This window comes from Pongo abelii, chromosome 18 (assembly GCF_028885655.2).
Source record: "Pongo abelii isolate AG06213 chromosome 18, NHGRI_mPonAbe1-v2.0_pri, whole genome shotgun sequence".
Taxonomy (NCBI): Eukaryota; Metazoa; Chordata; class Mammalia; order Primates; family Hominidae; genus Pongo; species Pongo abelii.
This window is the reverse complement of record NC_072003.2, coordinates 53,048,727-53,075,210: the sequence shown is the minus strand read 5'-3', so window position 1 is coordinate 53,075,210 and position 26,484 is coordinate 53,048,727. Positions and strand designations below refer to the sequence as shown.

The following is a 26,484-nucleotide window of genomic DNA, read 5'->3' as shown; positions in this document are numbered from 1 at the left end:
TTTTTAAAAGAATAACAATAAAAGTCCAAAGCCATTTCCTAGGTTAATTAAAAAAACATTTTTTTATAAACCTTCTAGATTGGGAATGATAAATACCTTTATATCAGGGGACATTACTGATTGGCTAGTTGCGGCTTTTTGAGCCCTAGTGGAGAAGAAATCTGAAACTTTCTCTTAGCTCAGCAGGAAAGAGTGTTATAATCAATTACTGATGTCTGTCATGGGCACTACAAGGGTTAGTGAGTGGCAGCACCAGCACTAGATAGTTGCTATCCATGTCTTATGACATTCTACAGGCACTTCTTATTGATACATAATACATTGTTACACTTGAAAATACCAGAATTTGCTAAACTAGATTTCGTGGACCAGAAAAAAACTCACAAAGGTGTGAAGCTTAACCCGAACCATATTTCCTTAACAAATCTAAATGAGTTGCCAACTGATAAAAGGACTTTGCCTAAAAATCCAAATTCCCAGCTACCCTTGAATTACAAGATCTGGTATCACTGAGCCAGTCACAAGTGGCTATAGGGAAGAAGTAGCTGCCCATTTTAGACAAGGATGTGACATTTGCTAGTCCCAGTCCCCACAGCCACTTCACTTTACTCATTTGAGGTACCTGTCTAACCACAGCAAAGTCTGTGACCCTTGCTCAAGAGCTGGGTTGCAGAGATCACAGGCAAATCAGTCCCATGACCTGCTTTTGCAAAATAAAGTTTAACTAGAACACAGTCGTGCCCATTCATTTACATAAATGGCTGCTTTCACACAGACAGCAAGGTTGAGTAGATAGGACACAGACTATAAGACCCACAAAGCCAAAAGTACTTATTTCTGGCCCTTTACAAAAAAACATTTGCCAACCCCTGTTCAACAGTCTTGATATTTGTGATCTGATGTCTACTGCACATTTTAGTAAAGAAGTTGAGGCTGCATAAAATAATTATGATGTAATGTGACTAATACCTAATAATGTAACATGACTAATGACAGCATACAATATAATAATTAATGCTAAATTAATTGATATCCAGATCACCTTAGCAAAAGAATAGGATATAAAAATTATGTTTATATTTGTGATAACCCAAGACTTGGCTGCTTCATTCTAGGGGGGCACTAATGATTACAGATATAGCAAACAGCACAAGAGAACAAAAAGAAAATATTTTAGGAAGGTTTTTCACATGTCCCTTTCTGGTCAAATGAACTATAACTTCTACCATTAAAGTCCACACAAAATTAAAAAGAAATAAAAAGGCCCAGGTGTGGTGGCTCACACCTGTAATCCCAGCACTTTGGGAGGCCTAGGCGGGCGGATCACTAGGTCAGGAGATTGAGACCATCCTGGCCAACATGGTGAAACCCCATCTCCACTAAAAATGCAAAAATTAGCTGGGTGTGGTGGCGCGTGCCTGTAATCCCAGCTACTCAGGAGGCTGAGGCAGGAGAATCGCTTGAATCCAGGAGGCGGAGGTTGTAGTGAGCCGAGATCGCGCCACTGCACTCCAGCCTGGTGACATAGTGAGACTTCATCTCAAAAAATAAATAAATAAATAAATAAAAAGAAAACCAATTATAATGACTTCAAAAAAAAAAATTTTCAAACTATAAGGAACAGTTTTTATGAAGTTTTAACGCCACTGCGTGTGGACAGTCTAATAAGTGGGAATCTTTACAAGGTAACAGTCTGCTTCACTACTTTCCCTTCTAACTTTCATCCTGGTACTCTTCTCAAGCTGGCATCAATGAAGACAATTAGAGACAATAATAGCAATTAGTCTTTCTTGATGTCTCCCAAAAATCCAACACCTTTGAAATCTGCTCAGTAAAACGATAGTTTGGTGAGAATTTTTCCCCTCCTTAGGCTGTGTAGGGAGGAGGAAAGTTTTACGTGTGATAAACTTTTTATTGTTAAATATAGTGTTCTTACTTCTCAGTGAAATCAACTTGTAATTACCTATAGCAACTGTAACTGATTACTCTTGCCCCATGTTATTTTGGCAACAAGCAGAGGCAACAGGTTCTTACTTGCCTTTAAGCCTCAATAAAATTAAAAAGATTTTAAGTACCTCAGTGTGTTTGGTGCACTCCCAGCTCCCACTAACAAAACTGTTAAATAAGTAGAAGATGCGACAAAATACAAAAGACTGTTAAGTTTAAAAGTCAAGTTTAAATTGTCCAAAACTTCCCCCCAAAATTAACCCATTCAATGTTTTATGCCGGCTAGTTTTTGAGAAAAAAATTCTATTTAATAAAGGACAAAATATTTTGTTTACATTTCTAATTATAACCACGGCTCTATAGGAAACAAAGACAGAAGCCAGAGTATGACAGTAGAGACTACAGTGATACTCGAATAAAATGTATCACAAAAAATTTTGTACCATATTTAATAACATACATAATAGTGTATGTCAAGAACTTCCCTCATAGGTTCAGTATATATTTATCATCACCATACATTTAAATAGCCCGCTTTCTTTCTTTCTTTTTGAGACTAGAGTCTCGCTCTGTTGCCCAGGCTGGAGTGCAGTGTCGCGATCTCGGCTCACTGCAACCTCCACCTCCCAGATCCAAGTGATTCTCCTGCCTCAGCCTCCTGAGTGGTGGGGATTACAGGCATGTGCCACCACACCTGGCTAATTTTTTGTTAAAAACAGCCCTATTTCTTATTCTCTACTTTCTATTTCCTTAGCAAAGAGCTAAGATACAAAAGATTCTCAGTTTGGTGTGGTGGTTCACACTTGTAATCCCAGCACTTCGGGAGGCTGAGGCAGGCGGACCACTTGAAGTCACGAGTTCAAGACCAGCCTGGCCAACATGGTGAAATCCTGTCTCTACTAAAAATACAAAAATTAGCCGGGTGTGGTGGCACATGCCTGTAATCCCAGCTACTCGGGAGGCTGAGGCAGGAGAATTGCTTGAACCTGGGAGGTGGAGGTTGCAGTGAGCCAAGATAGTGCCACTGCACTCTAGCCTGGGTGACAGAGCAACACTCCATCTCAAAAAAAAAAAAAGATTCCCACCCTTGTGATTACTTCCTCTGTTTCCTTAACTCCACACCTAGAGGAGCTTTAAAAGGCTGGTCCCTTGCTATCCATGTCATAGATCTTGAGGCAGGAGAAACTCACAAGTTGTAGATGGCCAGCTGGTACCATGGAGTCTAATGATGCCTTATCTGTCCAGTGCTGATCTTTGACATTCCCACGTCTGGTACGGGAAATCCATTTTGTAGAACGAAAGGAGACAGAAGGCAAAAGGGGAAAGTGTGACATAGGGAAGACACATTCTAGGAGGGAAATGGCATGGTGTATGTGTAAGAGCACAATCAATTCCCAGCTGCAAGAGTGTCACATGAATGACATGGACTTGCAAAAGAAGAGCCTGGAGAGGTGGGTGGAGACCAGGACATGGGTTTATGAACCATAGGAAAGAATCTAGACCTTACACTGAGGCTACTGACAGACACTAAAGCCTTTTTCACCCATCAGATCTGTTTTCAGAATGATCTCTCTAGAAGGTACGAGCTTCTTCGTGCATAATTACTACACTTTTTCTAGACAGGTTCCCAACGTAGTAACAAATGGGTACTGTATAAGCCAGAGAGCATTTAGGAAACACAGCTGATGGACTACATCACTAGGAAAGAAAGGTTAGCCAAGGAGAAGCCTCCCTGCCAGAGTTCTAGAGTTTAGAAATGCTTTCCTTGATGGGTTGCAAGAAAAGCTTGCTGCTGACACAGCACATACTCCTTCTCAGCCACGGAGCAATGAATGGTCTGAAAAAATGGAGAATTTAGAAAAGTCTGAAGGGGTGGAGGAAAAAAAAAAAAAAACCTAATCATTCCCAGCTCAGAATCTATAACAAGAAGCTGCTCTCAGATGCCTCGAAACAAGCAATTCAAGACAAACATAGTCCCTTGACACAGATAAATTGTAAAATTAATTATAAGTTTTCTAGGATTTCAGGCAAAATATTGAAAACTCTTTACAGAAAAATCTAAAGCCCTTCAACATCATGTCTGGCTCTGTCAGCTTTCAGATTAAGCATTTGGGGAAAAAATTTAAGATAAAAATATTTACATTACAGAGGAGAACCTCATTACATCATGTTTCATGGACTTGGGAGAAAAATTGAAAGCATGAAAAGGAGAGAAAAACTGCTATGCGGGCCATTAGCTAAAGCTTCAAAATCACTATATTATCTGAAGTAAAATACGAAATCAGGTAAGGAAGCAGAGATACTTCTCAAACAATATTCTCCAAACCAGAGCTTCTAACAGTAGAGGTTTCAATTCCTTGGGCAACCTCAGGAAGGTATAAAGAGAGTTGTGGAGACTCACAGGAAACCCTTACATTGTAAATAACACAGAAACCAGAACCGAACTGGGTTAATCAAAAGAGGGTCATTATTTGTTCATCTAGCTTCAGGTAAAGCTTGACCCAGAGTTCAAAGTACACACCCAATACCCAGTTTCTCTCCTCCCCAAAGCTCAGGAAAAAGAAAGAGAGAGTGGCCAAAAGAGGAAGGGGAAGAAATTTGAAACTGATCACATCATTACTGTTGGAACAAGGTCCACTTGAAGCCAGTGAGACTCCTGTTCTTAGGATGAAGTGAGAGAATTCCTTACCTTTTTAAATTAAGCCTCTTTAGGTCTGGAATTATTATTTGCTATCAAAAGAATCCTATTACTAAACAGAGACTGCAGTTGCAGAAATCAAAGAGTTACTGAACAGTGGCCACAATGTAACTGAATAACACAAGCTCCTCAAGAACAACAAATACTTAACAGATTTGGGGCAAAAAATACTCATTTGCCACTATATGCGGATACAAAGAAGGATGAAGACACAAATTACATCTTTAAGGAGCTTACAAGTTTACAAGTCTAATTCAAACACACATAAAACTATTTACGGCCTTAGAAGTCAGGAGAGTGTTTACTGCTGTGGGGAAGCAGACACTGGAAGGGAGCACTTCTAGGATGCTGATATGTTTTATTTCTTGACCAGGGTGCTAGGTACACAGATATGTTTACGGCAATTCTTCAAGCTGTATGTTTATGATATATGTTATATTTCAATACTGAAAATTCAACAGACAGGCCCGGCGCAGTGGCTCATGCCTGTAATCTCAGCACTTTGGGAAGCTGAGGCGGGCAGATCACCTGAAGTCAGGAAATCGAGACCAGCCTGGCCAACATGGTGAAACCTTGTCTCTACTAAAAATATAAAAATTTGCTGGGCGTGGTGGTCCGCGCCTGTAATCCCAGCTACTCAGGAGACTGCGGCAGAAGAATCACTTGAACCTGGGAGGCGGAGGTTGCAGTGAACCGAGATTGTGCCATTGCACACCAGCCTGGGTGACAAGAGCAAAACTCCATCTCAAAAAAAAAAAAATCAATAGACAGGTTGGAAGTTAAGAAAATCTCCCAGATATCAGACTAAAAAACAAACATAAAGACTGAAAATAAGGGAATAAACAAGAAAACTAGAGGAAGAGTCCAGAAGGTTAACTAAATTATATGGATTCCAAAGAGATGAGAAAACTGGAGAGGAAGAAATAACTAACAAAGTAATTCAAGAAAATGTCCAACAACTGAAGGGCATGATTGAAAGCCCTACACAATGACAGTAAAATGAGTGAAAATATCACTGTGAAATTGTAAAACATTCAAAAAAAGATCCAACAAAAAAAGCGACATAAAAGCTGAAGAAAAATTCAGAACTCTTAACAGGAACACTGTAAGATAAAAGACAGTAATGCAATGTCACTACGATTCTGAAAAAAATATTATTTCCTAACCAGGTTTTCATACTGGAAGAACCTACATATGCCAAGGTGGAATAAAGATGATTGAAGACATTTAAGGTCTTAAAAATTTACCTCCTAAGCATCCTTTCTGAAGAAAACATTGTAGGACATGCTCCACCAAAATAAGAAAACAGTCAGGAAAGAGCAAGGCCAGAATGCAGGAATGTGAGGAGTCCACAAAAGACAGAAGTAAAGGAATCTGCTGGATTACAATGAAGAGATCACAGAAGGGGATCCCCATGCATCAGGCATAGAACGCCAGATTGGAGCAGATGAGAAGACTCTGGAAGACAGTGCTCCAAGGAAATGAAACGGACAGAATATCTGATGGTTCTGAAGCTCTTGAGAAGATGTGGTAGATAGCAAGGGATTTAATTAGTCATAACTACATAGAAAACTATACAAATACACAAAAAGCAAGACTACCATTAATGCAAGAAAAAAAGTTGAAAAGAAAAGGATAACAGATCATAGGTTCTGGAAGGCATTCTCATGTATATATATGATAACTATAAAGGCTGAATAGTGATATAATCAAAATTACAGTAAATCTATAATGCGAATCAGAAGCGTGTACATGTGTAGGCAGGCAGGGAGAAAGAAGAGAGCTAAGGAAATCTTCACCTTCCATATCAGGAAGCCAATATATAATGTTCAAAACAATGGAAGTATGTTATCAACTACCAAAAGCATTACCTGAAAGAAAAGAGTAGAAATGATTGCCTGTGGAAATGAAAATGGGAAGAAAAGGTGTAAAAACTCCTGCTTTTTTTTCCTTAACAAACCTTATAAAAATATTTGACTTGTAAACATGATATGAATGAATAATTTTGATAAAAACTAAAAATAGCACAGTATTGAATGCTTACTATGTGCTAATTACTGCTGTTATGTTCTTGGCACTTTACAAGTGTTTAATTCTCACAAACTTGAGGTGGATACAGCTCTGATCACTATTTTACAGATGAGAAAACTGAGTCACAAAGAATTTAAGTAACTTGCTTAAGGTCCCATAGCTAATTAATACCAATACGAATGATGTCATTCAGTAGTATAGAATCTAAGTGCCTAATCAATGTCATGGACAGTAAAGTCTATTCCACTGTTCTCTGATCCCTTGCTCATCACATTAATATATCATTAAAAGTTCAGGCCGGGCGCAGTGGCTCACGCCTATAATCCCAGCACTTTCGGAGGCCGAGGCGGGTGGATCACAAGGTCAGGAGATCAAGACCATCCTGGCTAACATGGTGAAACCCTGTCTCTACTAAAAATACAAAAAATTAGCCGGGCGTGGTGGCAGGCGCCTGTAGTCCCAGCTACTCGGGAGGCTGAGACAGGAGAATGGCGTGAACCTGGGAGGTGGAGCTTGCAGTGAGCTGAGATTGCACCACTGCACTCCAGCCTGGGCGACAGAGCGAGACTCCATCTCAAAAACTCAACAACTAAAAAACAGCCAAATTCAAAAATGGGCAAACAACTTGAACAGACATATCTCCAAAGAAGATATATAAATGGCTAAGAACATGAAAAGATGTTCAACATCATTAATCATTAGGAAAATGCATATCAAAACCACAAGGATATACCATTTCATACCCATTATGATGGCTGTTATCAAAAAACAGGGAACAGTAAGTGTTGGCATAGATGTGGAGAAATTAGAACCCTTGTGCATTGCCAGCGAGAATGTAAAACAGTTCAGCGAGAATGTAAAACAGTTCAGTCGCTGTAGAAAACAGTATAGCAGTTCCTCAAAACTGTCAACATAGACCTATCATTTGATCCAGCAATCCTGCACAAAAGTACATACACAAAAGTATATACACAAAAAAAGTATATACACAAAAGTACTGAAAGCGGAGACTCACACAGATATTTGTATACAGAGATATTTGTTCACAGCAACTTTATCCACCATAGCCAAAAGATGGCTATTATGAATAGCCAATGGATGAATCAATCAGCAAAATGTGGTATATTCATACAATGGAATATGATTCATCTTTAAAAAGGAATTAAATTCTGATACATGCCAAAACATGGATGAATCTTAAGGACACTATGTTAAGTAAAATGATTGTATTAGTTCGTTTTCATGCTGCTCATAAAGACATATCCGAAACTGGAAACAAAAAGAGGATTAATTAGATTTACAGTACCACATGGCTGGGAGGCCTCTGAATCATGGCGGGAGGCAAAAGGCACTTCTTACATGGCAGTGGCAAGAGAAAATGAGGAGGAAGCAAAAGCGGAAACCCCTGATGAATCCACCAGATCTCGTGAGACTTATTCACTATCATGAGAATAGCATGGGAAAGACCAGGCTCATGATTCAACCACTTCCTCCTTGGTCCCTCCCACAACATGTGGGAATTCTGGGAGATACAATTCAAGCTGATATTTGGCCAGGGACGCAGCTGAACCATATCAATAATCTAGACACAAAAGGTCAAATATTGTATGATTCCACTTATATGAGGTACCTAGAATAGTCAAATATAATACAGACAGAAAGCAGAACAGTGGTTACCAGGAAATGGGGGAAGGAGAAATGGGGAGTAATTGTTTAAATGGGTACAGAGATTCGGTGTGGGATGATGCTTAATGCCACTCAACTGTACAGTTTATATGGTTATAATGCTTAATTTTGTGTATATTTTATTGAAATAAAAAAGGATACAAGGGAATGAGCTACTGATATACATAACAACATGGATGAATCTCAAAATAACTATGCTAAGTTAAAGAATCCAAACAAAAAAAACCATGCACATATATAATTCCATCTGGTTAAAATTCTAGAAAATGCCAACTCATCTGGTGACAGAAAACAAATCCAGGCTGACACAGTGGCTCACACCTGTAATTCCAGCTCTTTGGGAGGCTGAGCAAGGAGGATCTCTTCAGGCCAGGATTTCAAGACCAGCCTGGGAAACATATTGAGACCCAGTCTCTACAAACAAATCAAAAACAATAAAAAAAGAAAACAGATCTGTCAGGAAGAGGAATTGCAAAGGGGCACAAGGAAGCTTCTGGAATAATGGGTATGTTCATTAGCTTGATAGTGGGGATAGTTTCACAGGTGTGTTGAAACTTATAAAACTATAAATGTTCAATATGTATAGCTTATTGTATGTCAGTTATTCCCGAATAAAGCCATTCACAGAGGGGAGAAAATGTAGCCATTCTTACAGGCTTAGCCTTCTCTTGACAAATGGGAGACGCCACTGCTGGTCATCCTTTCTCACTGGTGCTGAAACACTGCCACTCTCTTTGTTGGTAAAAAGTTACAGGACTGTATTTACACCTTTCTCCCCTGCTCTGCCTCTTCTAATCTAGACCATCATATCCCTAGTCTGGATTACTTTGGTCACCTCTGTGAGCTCTCCTGTTTCTGGTGTTGCTTCCCTTCTTCTACTCCTCAGTGGCTCCCCATCTCACTCCAAATCCAAACCTACTACTTTGTTTTCTAACATGAAAAGGCCCTATCTTCTGCCACCCATTTACTTGTCCCTTTGTCTTCATTTTGTTTCCTCTTCTCTCACTCTATTCCATCCACACTTGTCGCTTCTGAAACATCCCAATCATGTTCTATCTTCCCGCCTATGTGCTCCCCCTTCAAATTTCTCAGTGGCTCATTCTCTCCTTCCAATCTGCTTCAATGTTACCCCCTTAACAAGGCCTTGCCTGGCTCTCCTATCTAAAATTGTAAGATTATCCCTCACCCTTGTTACACAATCTACTTTTATTTTCTGTTTTCCCTTGCTAGAATGTGAGCTCGACGAGGGCAGGGATTTTTGTCTGTTTTGTTCACTGATACATGCTCAGCATCTAGACAACTGACTAGCAAATAGTAGATGCTTATTGTTAAATGAAAAAATAATAGCAAAGGCATGAAAAAAAATGTAACTTTGTAGATCAAATAAGTTTTTTCCCCCCCTTTGGTCTTCTTGTGAGCCTTCTTGCCTCTTCATGGGAGACCTCATTGTTAAATGGATAAATAACTGGATGGTCACCCCAAAAAATGTGACTTATAAGACCAAACAAGTTTTACTGAGCAGTATAAGTGATTTCAAAAATCACTGACAAGGCATAGCATGATACAATAAAACAAAGCTAGGTCAAATAAGCTTTGAGATTTTAGACAGGGATGCTGGGAAGCTAAGATAACATTAAACATCACAGCATTTTTATGAATACACCAAAACTCCAAGCTGTAATTATAAACTAGCTTTTCATGGTCTCGGTGATGAGCTGAGAAATATAGAGCAAGTCATGTTAAAATAGAGATTCAAGAATTACGGGAACAAATTTCCATCCTTAAGGGGATGCAATTTTTCCCAAATCAAAGACATGAATGGAAATCCTAGAATTCCAAGAACATTATTGCGAAATCTCTACTTTCCAGCCTATCACATGCTCAACAGGAAACATGGATCGGTTTCTTCCTTTTGTGAACCTTCCTGGGTTTTGGATTTTTGTTTGTTTGTTTGTTTGTTTTCAGATGGAATCTCACTCTGTCACCCAGGCTGGAGTACAGTGGCGTGATCTCAGCTCACTGCAACCCGTGGCTCCCAGGTTCAAGCAATTCTACTGCCTCAGCCTCCCGAGTAGCTGGGACTACAGGTGTGCACCACCACGCCTGGCTAATTTTTGTATTTCTAGTAGAGACAGGGTTTCACCATGTTGGCCAGGCTGGTCTTGAACTCCTCACCTCGTGATCCACCTGCCTTGGCCTCCCCAAGTGCTGGGATTACAGTCGTGAGCCTCCAAGCCCAGCTGCCTTCCTGGCTCTTTGTGGAAGGTCTGGAAAATAATGTCAAGAATATGCAATACTTGGCACTAGTTTAAAATCTTAAGAATTGCTTTTCTTTCCAGAAAGACAATTTCACAGAAAATGTTTCCTTCCAAACAAATAAACAAAAATGGTAGCCAATAGTTACTGTTGATCTAAGTGACGTTTCTGAAGGTGTTCCAGTCAAAGAACAAGGTGCTGGACCATATTAAACATTGGGTTTTTAATGCCTTCCCCGCTAAAGTTCGTTTGTTATAGCTAGGAGTAACAAGCAATTGCCAGCAAAGCTGGAATAGGAAAATCAAATATTCTGCCTATTTACATATGGTTCCCCGAAGCCATTCCTGATTAAAAATTGTACCATTTCAATCTTCCTACTGGAGATATCTATTAACTAGAATGGCATGTGAAAGCCAATGAATTTAGTATATAATTACACGTATCCTATACAAATTACTTCTCAATGACCTCTACTCATGAAAATAAACCAAAGAGGGATGACTGGCTCATTATAAATCTACAAGATTTCCCTGGGAAAAGGTATTGAGAGCAGAGTCTTGAAAGATCTTAAGCTTCAACTGAATTTAATTTCAGCAGGAAGCAATCACTTCTGTATCTGAATTCCCAATGCATTTTACGTGAACCTCTCCAGTGGCAAGGAATACTTTCCAACTTAAATCCCTGCTCTTGTCACTAAGTAGCAATGTGACCTTGGCCAAGCCACTTCCCTTCTCGGTGTTTTCATTTGTAAAATGAGAGGCTAGAATCAAGTGATTTCAAAAGTCTCTTTCAAACCCAATGTTTTGTCATTTCATAATTACAATCACGAGAGCCCACCTATTACCTCCCTATTACCTCAAAGTGAGAAAGCCATTGATTTATCTTTGGAGTTCCCATACTGTCTAGAACAGCTCATTGACAAACAAGTTCAAGGACATAGAAAAAAATACAATTCTCTGAAGTGTCCACTCTCTGTGACCTCCTTAAGCCCTTCTCAACCTCAACCAAGGTTTTAAACCAAATGATTCTCTTCAAGTCCACCTTTGCCATAGTTCTGGCATTCTGCCAAGGATTATAAGACCAGAAAACTAAACAGATATCACTTGTCACTTAGAAGACATGCGCCCACCACAGAGTTTTCAAGGCACATGCTTTGTACACTGTCTGACACACAGCCAGACACCTACAGAAAGGTTCTGTTTCATCGAATAAGATAATCTGATGCATTCCAGTCATCTGAGAGTATGTGCTAGAAAGCTACAGCAGACGTGGGTGAGAAGTAAAGCTGGAGAAAGGAAGACACTAGGACCTGCAACAAAAAGCAAGTGGAACGTCCCCTTAACCTTTCCAGAAGGTGGACATTTTAAAAACCCAAGTCCCTGGCCGGGCGCGGTGGCTCACACCTGTAATCTCAGCACTTTGGGAGACCGAGGCATGCAGATCACGAGGTCAGGAGTTTGAGACCAGCCTGGCTAGCATGATGAAACCCCGTCTCTACTAAAATTATAAAAAATTAGCTGGGAGTAGTGGTGTGCGCCTGTAATCCCAGCTACTCGGGAAGCTGAGGCAGGAGAATCACTTGAACCCAGGAGGCAGAGGTTGTGGTGAGCCGAGATCGTGCCACTGCACTCCGGCCTGGGAGATAGAGCAAGACTCTGTCTCAAAACATTAAAAAAGTAAAATAATAAAATAAAATCCCTGAGACGGCTACACTGCTGGGATAAGAAACGGCTGCTCATAATGCACATAGCCTTAGGTGTTCAGATTCTGAAGCCTGGATATTTGTCCTCAAATCCTAACTCTGCTAATTACTTGCTGCATCACCATGAACAAGTTAATCAACCTTCTGTGACTCAGTTTCCTCATCTGCAAAATGAGGATAGCAATAGTACTTCATTACTATTTTGTTCTTTGAATTGTTGGGAAGATAAAATGAGTTAATGCATGTAAAATGCTTATAACAGCATGTAGCACATAGTAGGTGCTCAATAAATGAGCATTCCCAGTATTGCTATTATTATTAGATGGAGTTCTGAGAATTTCTGCGGTTAAGAGAACAAAGGAGTTTGCACACCACTCTTACAGATTCAAATTCTACAGTTCCCTCTTTAAGTACCAACATTTCTATATTTATATGTAATTTATATTTGTATACTTTGTCAGTCTTAATTACTCCTGAGCATAGAAACTATTCATTAGACATTTAAATTCCTTTCTGAAAGATATTCTAGGTTTCAAAAACTACTTGATCACCCACGCGAAGGGAGTACAATAGGACTATTAAACTGGAGGGCTGAGAGTAATTGGGAGCACAAAGACATCTTTGTAGAGCTTTGTACTATCACATACCACTGCTTCAGGTTTGGAGAGTTGTCTCCTTAAGAAAGAAACTAACTCCATTGTTCGTTCACATCAGAGTTCTTGGATGTGATAGTTCTTAAATCCCTGGCAAGTCCTTATTAAAGATCAGAGGATCTCAGTTCTTTCCATTAGGACAGCATTAAATCCCTTCAAGCGATTTTCTTAGGTCAGCATCATTATTTGAGATGCCAGAGAAAGTGGTGAAATTTCCAAACGCTAAACTAGTTCCTTGTTTCAGACTGAAGACATAAGGTAAAGTTAGAAAAAATATTAGTAGTTCTGAGGAAATTTTTGAGACTTGGAAATTGTAAGAAATTTAAAGAGTACTTTAAAGATCTTTTTTTTCTTAAATCTCTTTTCCAAAACAGTCATTTTAGTAAACAAATAACAACAACAAACAAAAATCCAATCAAATAACTAGAGTTGTCAGAAAATAATTACCCTGGAAAGTTCCAGTCATTCCCTGATGGCATATCCAGAATTCTGGTTTTCCAAACATCTTTCAGTAAATCAGACAGGAGAGCTAATACTATGTCTTGTATCCCTTTGCCAAATAATCAGGCACAAAAGAAAGTCAACAGAGGTCATGCTCTCCTCCATCTGTTCAACTACCATTTTTGTAATTCTATTCTAAGGAAAAATGAGGGCCATAAACACACAGAAACAATAATAGAAGAAGAGAAATTTGGGTGGGCTACTAAGAGGTAGCCTATGATCTCTGTTTCAAGGGGATTATACATCAGAAAATGCAAGAACAAGTCTACCACAGCCACCCAACAAGGTCTAAAACTGCAGAATTGGGTAGAGGGCTAGGGAGTTTCCTGAAAATAGAGGACTGTCTGCTTACAAAACCTACCTCAACTGCTTCTGGCAAGAAAGGACAGTAGTTATAAACTATATGAAGCCAAGAACAAGTCCATATTTGACAAATCACATCCATCAAGATAGTGATGTCAACCATAATAAAATATTTTGGCAGGTCTGGAAATGTGCACCTGTGGGAACCTGGAAAGATTTGACAGATTTTTGTTTTCCCAGCTCTTTATCAGCAAGTTAATTATAGCAACTGTACAATCTCCTCTGAGCTGTAGAGAAGACAGTTGGCTGTATGAAACCAAGAGGCTGCTCTCCTGGGCACACGAGAGACAAATGACAGTAGTGCTTACGTGTGAAAATATTCTGAGTACAGTATAACAATGAGCCAGCTAGCATGGCTAGATGAGAAAGAGAGGCATATTCTGCAGACATACAGGTGTGACAAGACTAAAAAGGACACATGATACACACACGCATGTGCATGTATACACGCAAGCACATATGCAAACATGTTCATGTATATGCGTGTGTATCTCCAGAGCCTGAACAACTCGGGTCATGTTATTACATACAGGGCTGCTTTTTCCAAGAGCGGACTGTACCTTCACAGCTATAACTGTACACTGCCACCGCTGACCTGTCCACCAGATTTTCATCATGATGCCAGCTCACTGCCATTTTCCCCATGCCAAAATAAGGTTCCTCTTTCAGGTATGGCATTTTCTGAGGATCCATGAAATTCAGCAAAGTTACGTTGTATGCTGCTCTGCTCTTAATGTCCACTTCATCTTGTCCGTTGTAGGATGACCCCATCCCAACCCTGGGGAAATCTGCAGACATACACAATGGCACAGTATCCTCATTAGCCTTCTCTTTGGCAGCAAGTTCTTCCAAAGCCTGGATGGTTTCTATCTGCAGGTAGTCATTGAGCTTGAGGAAGGTCTCACAAGCAGCGGCTATTTCAGCCTCGGTGTGTTTTATATTAGACCCTTTCACTGGCCAGGGGACCGTAAAGAGCCTGGTGTTCAGGTACTTGTAGGTGCAGCCTGGATTACCAATGAGGATGCGAGATACTGGAGTGAGCAGATCTTTGCCTTGGATCCTAACCAGGTCCCGAAATAAGCAGCCATGCTTGTGCATTGTGAGAAAGGCTTCTTGAACCTCTTTATGGAGCTCCTCAGATACACTGCTGGCTTCTCGGAGAATTAGTTTAGGATATTTCAGCTGCCACTAAAACAAAATCAAAGCAAAAACAGACGTTGATGTATAGTTACAATTGTATTATTTCCAAAGGTGTGTTTCTTTGTAAGCATTTGGGGAGTTGTGAGGGGACTACCTGGTGGTTATTTCTAAACAGGAGTCACATCTTCCTAGCCCAAAACAGGAAACCAAATAAAACAAATGTCATCAAACTCTACAGTCAAGATTTTCAAGTTCAAGCTCAAATTACTAACAATCTTTAATAAAAAACGAAAAATAATAATGTGGGTTCTGATACACCAGGATTACTCTGTGACCACTTTTTCTCACCCTAAATCTCAACACCATCTTATTAACTGCTTATTATCTAAAATATTTATTAAGTGCTTACTACGTACCAGGTACTGTTGTAAGTTATTTGTGTGCATTAGCTCATTTGAACTCTATGCATAGCATTATTATCTCCAGTTTATAGATGAGACCACTGAAACATAGAGACATTAATTTGACCAAAGACATTAATTTGCCCAAAGTCACAGAGCTGGCAAATATTGGAGCTGGAATTTAAAGCCCCTGGACACCAACCCCTGGCTTCCAGGGCATGAGTTCTTAACCATGAGAATGCATTGTCTCAGTAAATGACAAACTGGTTTCTGCTTAACACTTTCACAAAAAGAGAACCCATTTCTCTTCAGGAGTTAGACATTAAGTTCCATGAACACAAAAGCCATGGCACTTTTGCTCATGACTATAATACGAGTGTCCAGAATTTACTCAGTAAATGGTAAAAGAATGAATAAATGATTCGTGGATGGATGAATGAGGTGTCATTACATTGCAATTCTAGAAAGTTCTAATAATTCTACTGGTGTCACTGGAGGAGAGTAATATTAGCCAATTCCCTCCCCTAATACAGAAATACATGGAATGATTAATGTAGGTCAGGGCTGCATTAGCTTTTCGGCTACCACTTTCCTTAGGACTTGGCATGTGAATCGGTGTCAGGCTGGAGTTTCCTGATTCTGCATAATGCAACTGATTTATCTGTAACCAAATCACAGGATTTTACATTTACCTCTGTAACGTTTGATCTGATTTGTTCCTCCCTAGTTTTAGGCTGTCTTAAAGAAAGAGTCAGACATGATCAACACATTAACCTGTCCTCCCTGTATTGTGCTGCCCACCATTGTTGAGATACCTTCCTTCTCTGTCTTCATTTAGTAATTACCATTCACATGATAGGCAGAGCAAGACCAGTATTCTTCCACACATTTTTTTTTTCATGCAACATCTGTTTATTGAGTACCCACCACCAGATGGAAATAAGGTCCCTGCTCTCACAAAGCTTTCTACCAAATCAAGTAAAGAAAGAAAGAAAAGCAACCCCAAATTGTGTTAAGTACTAAGACAGAAACAAACCAGTAGGAAATCTTATTAGAGCAGGAAGAATTCTCTAAGGAGATGGGATTTAAGCTGAGATCTTCAGGAAAATAAGGCACCAGAAATATGACAAGCCAGAGAAAGTGCTTCCCAGAAAGACAGACCAAAGAAGCCAAAGGCACTCAGGAAAAAGACCAACCTATTCTAGGGACAAAAAAAAGGCTTGTTTTACTAGAACACAAGAGCCAAAGACAGAGTGACATGCGATGAGGAGGCAGAGGAAGGCGGAGGCCAGATCACACACAGCCTTAGAGGTCATGGTAAGGAATCTGCAGCTAATTCTAGATGCACTGGAGGATGTAGAAGGGAGAAAAATAACTTGATTTACATCTTATACAAATCGCTCTTAGTTACAATATCAGGCACGGATTGGAAAGAGGCACATGTGAGCATGGAATGTGCTATTACAATCATCTGGAAGAAAAGTGATGATGGTCTGGACTAAAATAGAGACAGAGATAAGTGGACAGATGAAATACATACGTTGTATGTAGAACAAAAGGATGTGCTTATGAATTAGATGTAAGGGATAAAAAAAGATAGAAGTCTTTTGGGGTTTTTTGGGTTTTTTTGAGACGGCGTTTTGCTCTTGTTGCCCAGGCTAGAGTGCAATGGCACGACCTCGGCTCACTGCAACCTCTGCCTCCTGGGTTCAAGTGATTCTCCTGCCTCAGCCTCCCAAGTAGCTGAGATTACAGGCATGCACCACCACACCTGGCTAATTTTGTATTTTTAGTAGAGACGGGGTTTCTCCCTGTTGCTCAGAATAGAAGTTAAGAATACATTCCAGATTTCTGGATTTAACAACTAAATAAACAATTTACTATTTTGTGAAATAAGGAAAACTGAGGCAAAAGAGAAATAGTAGAAAGAAGAAAAGGGGGAAATGAAGAGTACACTCTGGAGCTGCAGCCTTGAAGATACCTATGAAACCTCCAGGTGAAAATACGGTGGGCGGGGGGAGGGGAATTGGATGTACACATCTGGAGCTCAGAAGAGAAAGCAGGGCAGAGGAACGCAATGTGGGAGTGATCAGCACACAGCTTGGTTTTAAAGGCCTAGAAATGAATGAGATCACCTAGGGAAATAGTACAAATACCAAAAGGAGACCAAAGCTATTTCCTGAGTCGCAGCAGAAGCCTCAACAAAGGAGAACCAGCAGAGTGTATTAATGCAGAAGCTAAAAGAGGAGAGCATTTCTAGAAGGATGGGGTAGTCAACTATGTCACCTGACACTGAGAGGCCAAGTGAGATGAGGACAGATGATCCAGTAGATTTGGCAGCATGGAAATCACTGATGGCAATGACAAGAGCAATCTCGGTAGAGTGCTGGGGGTGGAAGTCAGATTGGAGTAGGCGAAGATGGAATGAAAGAGGAGGAAGTGAGATGGCATGTAGAGATGTCTCTGAATGGTTCTGCTATGAAGGGGAGTAGAAAAATGGAGCTTTTGATAAAGAAGAAGGCTAGAGTAAGGGACAATCTCTAATGATGGAAGACGCTAGAGAACACCAGAGTTTCTCAGTACAATCATGAGAATGATACAAGAGAAAGAGGCTGATGATGCAGAGAGAGTGAATAACCAAAGAAGTCGAGACCTTGAGTGTCTAGAGCAGTAGCCCCCAAGGCAGGTATGCAGGGATTTGTAAGGTGATCTGGTAGAGTGGTGGGGCACAGGAGAGAGGTAGAACTGCTTTATTTTTAATATAAAATGAAAGAACTGAAGCATTATTAAAATATGTATGCATATATATATATATATATATATACACATATACACACAAATAGGTTTAATATGAATATTATTATAAAACAGACACAAGTACATGAGTACTGCCACCAGCACACTACTCGTGGTGTGCTGGAGTCAGTCCACACTGGCTCATGAGAGCCCACTGTCTACATCTCTTTCCAACTGCGCATTCAGTAACACCATGACAGTGGCTTGAAACTGTCCACAGTGAGAGTATTTATACTGCACAAATCAAAAAACACTAAAAATCAAGGCTGGTTCTTTCCCCCTACAGGCCATTTGTTAAACATTTTCTAGGATGTCACTGTATGTGTTTATCTACTGATAAGAGTATGTGATCAAAAATATTTGGATAGGAGAGAAGATACTTCTTATATTGGAACAGGCTAGAAGGAGAAAGAAGGTATGAATTCAGATAGGATGATAAACGTAATAATAGTAGGCAGATGAGTACGTTCTAGGGTTTCTTTTGGAGGGGTGGTAGTTAGAGAACGCTCTGACTTTCTCAGTGAAGTTCAGGTGAATCACTAGCTAAAAATTTATGCTGGTCATTAGAGCTATTTGCCAAAGAGTTCTGGATTCCTCCGCTGCCACCCAGCTTTTTGGGCCCAGTGTAAAATTACACCTCCTGGTCCACTCATGATGGATGAAACATGGGATTACTTCTGTCCAGTGAAAAATGATGGCCATCCCTTCCAGCCTGGAACATGTCATTGTCACTGCAAGACCCTCCAGCATACTCTGCACCCCTCTGCCACAGCAACCAGCTGGTGGCTACTTGGATCTCTGAGCTACTTTAATGGGTAATGACTCTGTGCCAACCCACAAATGATACATAAAATGGACAAGAAATATTATTGTGTGGAGCCACTGAGATTTGAGAGTTATCAGTTACTATAGCATAATCTAGCCTGTTCTGACTGAGGCAGAGTGCAGGAGATATTATAGAAGACATGCAGAAAGTGGGAGGAAGTATGCAGAAGAAAAATGAATGAGTCAAGTCTGAATGTGAAAAAATAACTTTACTAGGTAAGTGTGGTAGGACTGCCCTGCTTCTCAAAATGCCTATCTGAGGTGTTGACCACGAATTGAAAGTGACAAAGTGAGGAGTCATGTGGCATACCACTATGGACTGTCATTGAGATTGTCAGGGATCCATTAAGGATTTAGAGTTTCCATATTTTAGTTATCCCCGTTGGAAAACAGAAACGGTGATATCGTACTTTCTATTTACATAGCTTATGAAGAAAGCAATGCAATCCTGTAGGCAGAGACCAAATATTCTGAAGCCATGAGCAGTAACTCTATCACTATACTGGTTATTTTCTAAGCAAGTCCCTGAGGCCCCAGTATATTCAAAGCAATGATGAAGAAGTGATGAAGAAGGTAATTTCTTCACACTGTCTTAACACCTCCAGTACTCTCTGAATGGTCCTTAGTATAAAATAATAAAGAAAAGTATGGTAATTCCCAAGAACTCTGCTTCTGAACACACTCCCCTCTGGAACTAAGAAAGGAATACTGAAAATAATGCACTCATATGCACAAACGCCTGCCCACCCCCCATTAAAATCTTGCTGCCCTTGTTCAACATACACTAGGTCTCAACACTATATAAGATCTATTTAATCCAGGAAAATTATAATCCTATGGACCAGGAAAACCATATAACCACATAAATATCATCTGTAAATACCTTGACATAAAAAACAGCATAAAAAGAAAATAATGGCATGGGAAAATATTCCATTTTTTCCCCACTCAGATCATGTCCCTTTTCTCTCTGACCATATGTGCTTCTATTCCTTCAGTCGTCAAGTGTACAGCTCTTAAGTACTTCCCCCAGGCTCCTCCCCCAACTCCACACCTGGATGGTCCTTCCCATCCCTGGGTCATTTTCTCATAGAAACATTTCCTGAATCTCCACCCTCAAATAGGTGCCTTCTGTTATCACTCACACACCTTACTTCTCTTTCATAGCACTTATCTATCTGTAACTATATTTATTTAAACTACTATTGGTTTAATAATCTGTCCTGTAAGATCACAAGCTCCTAAAAGAAGATAGTACTAGTGGCCTGGAGCGGTGGCTTACACCTGTAATCCCAGCACTTTGGGAGGCCGAGGCAGGTGGATCATCTGATGTCAGGAGCTCGAGACCAACCTGGCCAACAAGGTAAAACCCCGTTTCTACTAAAAATACAAAAATTAGCTGGGCCTGGTGGCGGGCATCTGTAATCCCAACTACTTAGGAGGCTGAAGCAGGAGAATCACCGGAACCCGGGAGGTAGAGGTTACAGTGAGCCGAGATCGCACCACTGCACCGCAGCCTGGGCAACAGAGCAAGACTCCGTCTCAAAAAAAAGAAGAAAATAGCATTAGTACCTGTTATAGCCACAGCACTTGGTTCCACATAAGTGCTCAAGACTCCTTTCTAAGAATAAAAGCTTTAAAAGACTGAAGCAGATGAGTGGAGATCCTGGCTGGGGTAGGAAAGAAAACTAAATGTAAAGAGGCATGAGAGATCTTTTTGGGGTGCTAAAAATGTTCTAAAACTACTGTGATGATGGTTGCACACCTCTGGAAATTTACCAAAAATCACTGAATTGTACAATTTTAAAAGGTGCATTTTATGGTATGTAAATTATACACATATACAGTTAATCAATAAACTTTTTGAAAAAGAAGATTGATAGATGTATCTGAAAATTTAAATTTTTGTATAAAATAAATCATAAAATTAAAAGGCAAACAAACTGGAAAAAAAGTACAACCTATATGGCAGGAATGCAGAACCATTAATGCAGAACCATTAAAAATTTAAATACACACACACACATACATTCACAAGCATATTAACAGAGAAGCCTCTTAGCACATAAAAAAATTAACTGCCTAGGCGTGGTGGCTCACACCTGTAATCCCAGCACTTTGGGAGGCTCAGGCGGGTGTATTGCTTGAGCTGACGAGCTCGAGACTAGCCTGGGCAACAAGGTGAAACCCCTCTCTACTAACAACACAAAAAAATTAGCCAGGTGTGGTGGCACGCATCTGTGGTCCCAGCTACTTGGGGGGCTGAGGTGGAAGGATGGCTTCAGCCCAGGAGGTGGAAGCTGAAGTGAGCCTAAGCTTGGGCCACAGAGTGAGACCCCATCTCAAAGACAGATAAATAAATAAATATTAACTGTATCAAAGTTGGAAAATATATAATTCATGTTAAATTATACTTAAATTAGTTACTCTCTATCAAATTTGCATTAAAACGTTTTATAATAGTAATACATATTGTTGATAATGGCAAAATTCAATATTCTGATAGCGTGCAATTAGGAATGCAAATTATTACAACGTTGCTTAAGGCCAATTGGACAAGATCTATCAGAACCTAAATATGTCCATTATCTTTTCATGCAGTTATTCTACTTTTAGGAATTTGTCATAAGGAAGTTATTAAACACACAAAGATTATAAGAATATTCATCATACTGCTATTGATAATAATTAAAAACTGAAAACCACCAAAATGCCCAAGAAGGTATTAGAAGAGAAAATGGTACAACCACATGATGGAATATTAAAGTAACAAACTTAACTGTTTGAAAGTCAGTAGGAAACTATAGCCATAGAATAAATTAGTAACAAGATAGTCAGACAAGAGGATCTCAGTTTCATTAAAAGAAAAACAGTACATATGTAACAGCTCACAGAAAAAAAAAAAAATTGGAGAAAAAGATAGCCAAAAGTTTATGGTGGTTATCCCTGAGTAATGTACTTGAGCATCATCTTGATTTTCTTCTTTAGGCATCTATATTATTTTCAAATTTCCCAAAATAAATGTAAAATATTTTTAATCAGAAAAATCAGAGCGAAGATGCTGCACTAAAAAAATTCTTAATTTTCATGACATTTCTTATATTTGCCAAGAGATTCTTTCTGATGGCTCTAAATGGTCAAAAATCTTCAAGAGAACTTCTGGTACTATTTAAATCTGTTGTTCGAGACTGAGGAATTTTCAGGCTATCACAGTGAAAACAAATAATAATAACTGGCTAATTTTGTCACTATCTCAAAGAAAATGTAAGAGAAAAAAATCCCAACCTAAATGCCCTCTTTTATTGTTTATAAAGTAATTAAATTAGTGCCTGACACATAAACGTACTATGTAGCATTTGTTCAATTTTTCTTTAAAAAAAAAAAAAGAACAAGTAACTTTGGAGAAGAAGTGAACATTAAGTAATTTAATATTAATTCATTCTGTCAAACAAATAAGTTCACTTTCCATTTTGGACAGGTACATGTAGAACATCAGATATCACACAATAATTTGGAACAGCTGTTGGCAGATTTTCAAATATGCTAGGCTTTTTTTCATTTAATCCCATTAGAGTTTTTTCCAATGAGTATGCAGTCATGAAATTTATATTAGCAGTTGTCTGGTCACATACTGTATTTCTTGAGATTCACAAATGATCCTGTGGCATAAATGATGATTATATAGTTTAATAAGTATTTGGAAAGGTATTTTAGATATAAAATGCCAGCATGCCAGGCCTTTGTCAATGGCTGAAAGATGTGGAAAGCTAAGCTCTCTGGAGATCAGGCTTCATTTTCTGTCTATTTTAAGCCATTATATAAAAATTCTACCTTTTCCTCCCATATCAAGAGATGCTTCTGAAAGATTTCATCACACAGGGAAGTCAGACATGGTTTTTAAACAAATAAGATACCAGTTTACCAGAGGCTCACTTAAATGAAGCCCAGTGGAACTCAACCTTGGGTAGAGAGAAAAAAAAAATTTAAATATTCAAGTAACTTGGGAAATGCCCTTCACTTAAAAGTACTAGAATATTCTGATTTTAGAGGAGCGTATTTCTAATCTAGCTGTTAATAGCTTTTGCTCCTAACACTTTCTATTCTGCACTCAGCAATTTGCACCCTATCACTCATTTTCTATATAATTTTTGTTGTAAAATGCTTGCAACTTGGCAGCCATCCGATGACTAACGGGCTAAACACTCGTCTGACCCAGACTCTGTCTGCGTGATGCAAACTAGAGCTCCAGAAGGGATACACTTCTGGAGTCACTGTTCAGACTCTGCTACAGCTATCACAAGACTTGAGGTAACATGTGCTTTGCTACAAAATGACACAGAGATCCTCATTCATTCATTCAATACTTCATTTCATTTTGTTTCTTTAACATTTCTCAAATACTTCCTATGTACCAGGCACTGTATAAAGTGCCAGACATACAAGGATTAAAAGATAGGTCCTATTTGACAGCATCTCATAATTTAACAGTATAGACCAAAATGGAAACCAAAAGAGAAGAATGTCCTACAATAGAAGTGTGAGTAGACTGCTATGGGAGTGGGGAATAATTAGGAAGGAAAAGCTGGAAAACCCTTAGGTACTGAATACATATGTATTGAGCACATACTATTTGCAAAGCACTTGGGTGCTGAGAATATGGAAGAGAGCGAAACATCTACTTTCTCTCTAGAAGCTCATGTCCTAGTAAGGTGAGCCAGACAATAAGCATATAAATAAGTAAAATATGTGGTATTTTAGATGATGATAAGTCTATGGGGAAAAATAAAGCTGAGAAAGTAGGATAGGGAGTGCTGGGGTAAGTATGCCTACTTTACAGAGGGTGGTAAGGGAAGGCCTCTAGATACAGTGACATCAGAGCACAAGAAAGCAAGAAATAAGGATACAATCTCTGCAGATGCCTGGGGGGATGAGAAAGTTCCAGGTTGAGGGAACATTCAGTGCAAAGGCCTTGGGGCAGGAGTGAGCTTGGTTTATTCCAGGAAGAGTAAAGTGCCAGAATAGGAAGAAAAGTGTGAGGGGGGTGGGGAGTGGGCAGGGGCAGGAAATGAGGTGAGGGAAGCATTTAGGAACCCAAGCATGTAGAGCTTTGTGGGTGCATGTCAGGTCCTGGGCTGATGGGAAGCTATTCAAGGGCTTTGAGCAAGAAAGTGTAATGAGCTGATTTATGGTTTCAAAAGATCATTCCGGATGCTGTGTTAAACTAGACCAGGGGAAGGAGGCAGAACCAGTCAGGAGGCTGTTGCAACAGAGATGATGGCAGTTTTGGCCACGGTGTAAGCAGCAGAGGTGGTGAGAAGCAGTCAGATTTTTCATACATTTTAGAACAAAAGGGATTTTCTGAAGCCTTCACAGAACATGTAGTGTTTAAGTAAAGTCTTTAAAAGTAGATGCTCACCAGACAGAAAAGGGAAGAGAGTACTAGTGGGCACAAAGGCAGGGAAGGATAAGAGGGCACAGCAGAGTCAGGGTGGAACCAAGAACTCCCTATGACGAGAGTTTATGGTTGGGTGCCATTTTAGGCCATGGGATGAGATTACACCAGAGAGGTAGTTTAGGGTCAGAAAGTCAATGGCAGCTGGGTGCAGTGGCTCACACCTGTAATCCCAGCACTTTGGGAGGCCAAGGCAGGCAGATCACTTGAGGTCAGGAGTTTGAGACCAGCCTGGCCAACAAGGCGAAACCCTGTCTCTACTAAAAATACAAAAATTAGCCAGGCATGGTGACGCATGCCTGTAGTCCCAGCTATTCGGGAGGCTGAGGCAGGAGAATCGCTTGAACCCGGGAGGCGGAGGTTACAGTGAGCCAAGATCGCACCACTACATTCCAGGCTGGGCGACAGAGCGAGACTCTGTCTCAAAAAAAAAAAAAAACAAACAAGAAAGTCAGTGGCCTTATAGGGTGGATATGCTGAGGAATTTGAACTTGACCTTGGAAGCAAAGGCGACTCAACAAAATTTATAAAACAAGGAGGTACAAGTCAGTTCTGATGGCACTGGGGAGGGCATGAGGAACACTAATCAGGAGGATGCTAAAACTGCGGAGGCAGAAAGTGATCAATGTGGCCCACATAGGTGAGGCAGTGTCTGTGGGATGGAAAAAGAAAAAACAATTTGAGAGATTCTAAAGAGGTAAAACCACCAGGGGCCCAGTGACTGAGGGAAGAAAGCAACGGGTAGAAGTTGAGGGTGGTGAGCTTTCTAATTTCAAGAATGGGACTAGGGGATACCATTAGAGAAGAGGCTGAATGGGAGGAGCCTTGTAGAAAGAATCCTTATTAAAATGTAAGTCACATCCTGTCACACTTGTGCTCCAAGGCTTCTCATGCCTCCTCATCTCAGAGTAACCGCCAATGCTCTTCTTACAGAACTTACAGACTATAAGTTCTCGAATAACCGGGCCCCTCTCTCTCTCCCTCTCTCTGACCGTCTCCCCTGCTCTCACCAGCTGTCTCCCTCTGCTCCAGATATGTTGGCCTTGGGTGCTTTTCCTGTCAAGTATACCTGAGGCTTTGCTGTTCCATAGGCCCAGAACATTCTTCCCACAAGTATCTACATGGCTTGCTCCTACACCACCTGCCCCATAAGAAATAAGCTCAAAGAAGACACGAATCTCTTGTCAGTTTTCACAACTTCATTTCTAATGCCTAAAACATTACCTGGCACAGAGTCGGGGAGTGAAATCCATTTGTTTAATGGAATAAGTAACTTAATGAATATGAATCATGTTGAGTTAGATGTAGCTGGAAGACTTTCAGGTAGAGCCGCTCTGTAGGCAGTTGGAAATGGAAAGCTGGAGGTCACAGGGAGAGCTGGGATGGGGACAGAGGTCTGGAACCATTGAGATAAGAGCAGAGTCATCTCAGAAGGATGAAGAGACACAAGGGAAGAGAGAAGCAGTATAGGACTTAAGAGTAGAGACCCAAAAGCCAACAGCCCGGGCTTAAATCCTAGTCCCAACATATCCTGCACATAAGTTTTGAACAAATTTTTGAACCTCTCTGTCCCTTGGTTTCCTCATCTCTAAAATAGGGTTTTAGTAACACCTGTCTCAGAAGCGTATAGCAAGATTTCAATGAGCTCACACGTGTAATGCACTTAAAGTAGCAGCAGAACAACCTGGCACATAGCTAGCATACAATCAGTGACAGCAAGGGGGTTACTGAGGACAGTCTCATTTTCTTTGGATAAGAGGGGCTGCATTCATATTTCTGGAAGTCGGAGTTTGTTTTCTGACTATGTAATTCTTCGTTTCCTTGTGTTCCATGATGAGCTAACAGAAGTTCTCTCTGCTTTTCTGCTTTGACCTTTGGTGGTTTGGTTTTGCTTCTTTTCTCTATGGTCCTGTTAAAAGAAACTGCAAAACTTCTCTGAAGGTGTTCTGAATTGGAGCATGGTAGACCAAGAGGTGGACAATATAGCAGAAAGAACATGGGCCTTCAGAGTCAGACAAATATGGGCTAACTCC

General features: G+C 40.1%; 1 protein-coding gene across 6 annotated transcripts in view; it reads right to left on the bottom strand.

Moving 5' to 3' along the window:
• Window positions 1–26,484, bottom strand: part of FTO (FTO alpha-ketoglutarate dependent dioxygenase) — a 408,414-nt gene that overhangs the window by 271,792 nt on the left and 110,138 nt on the right. For 4 of the 6 annotated variants that reach the window (XM_054533150.2, XM_063717086.1, XM_063717087.1 and 1 more), the window contains 1 exon segment: window positions 14,398–15,025. In XM_054533150.2, the coding sequence (XP_054389125.1) occupies window positions 14,398–15,025 (628 nt within the window). 6 annotated transcript variants of the gene reach the window in all.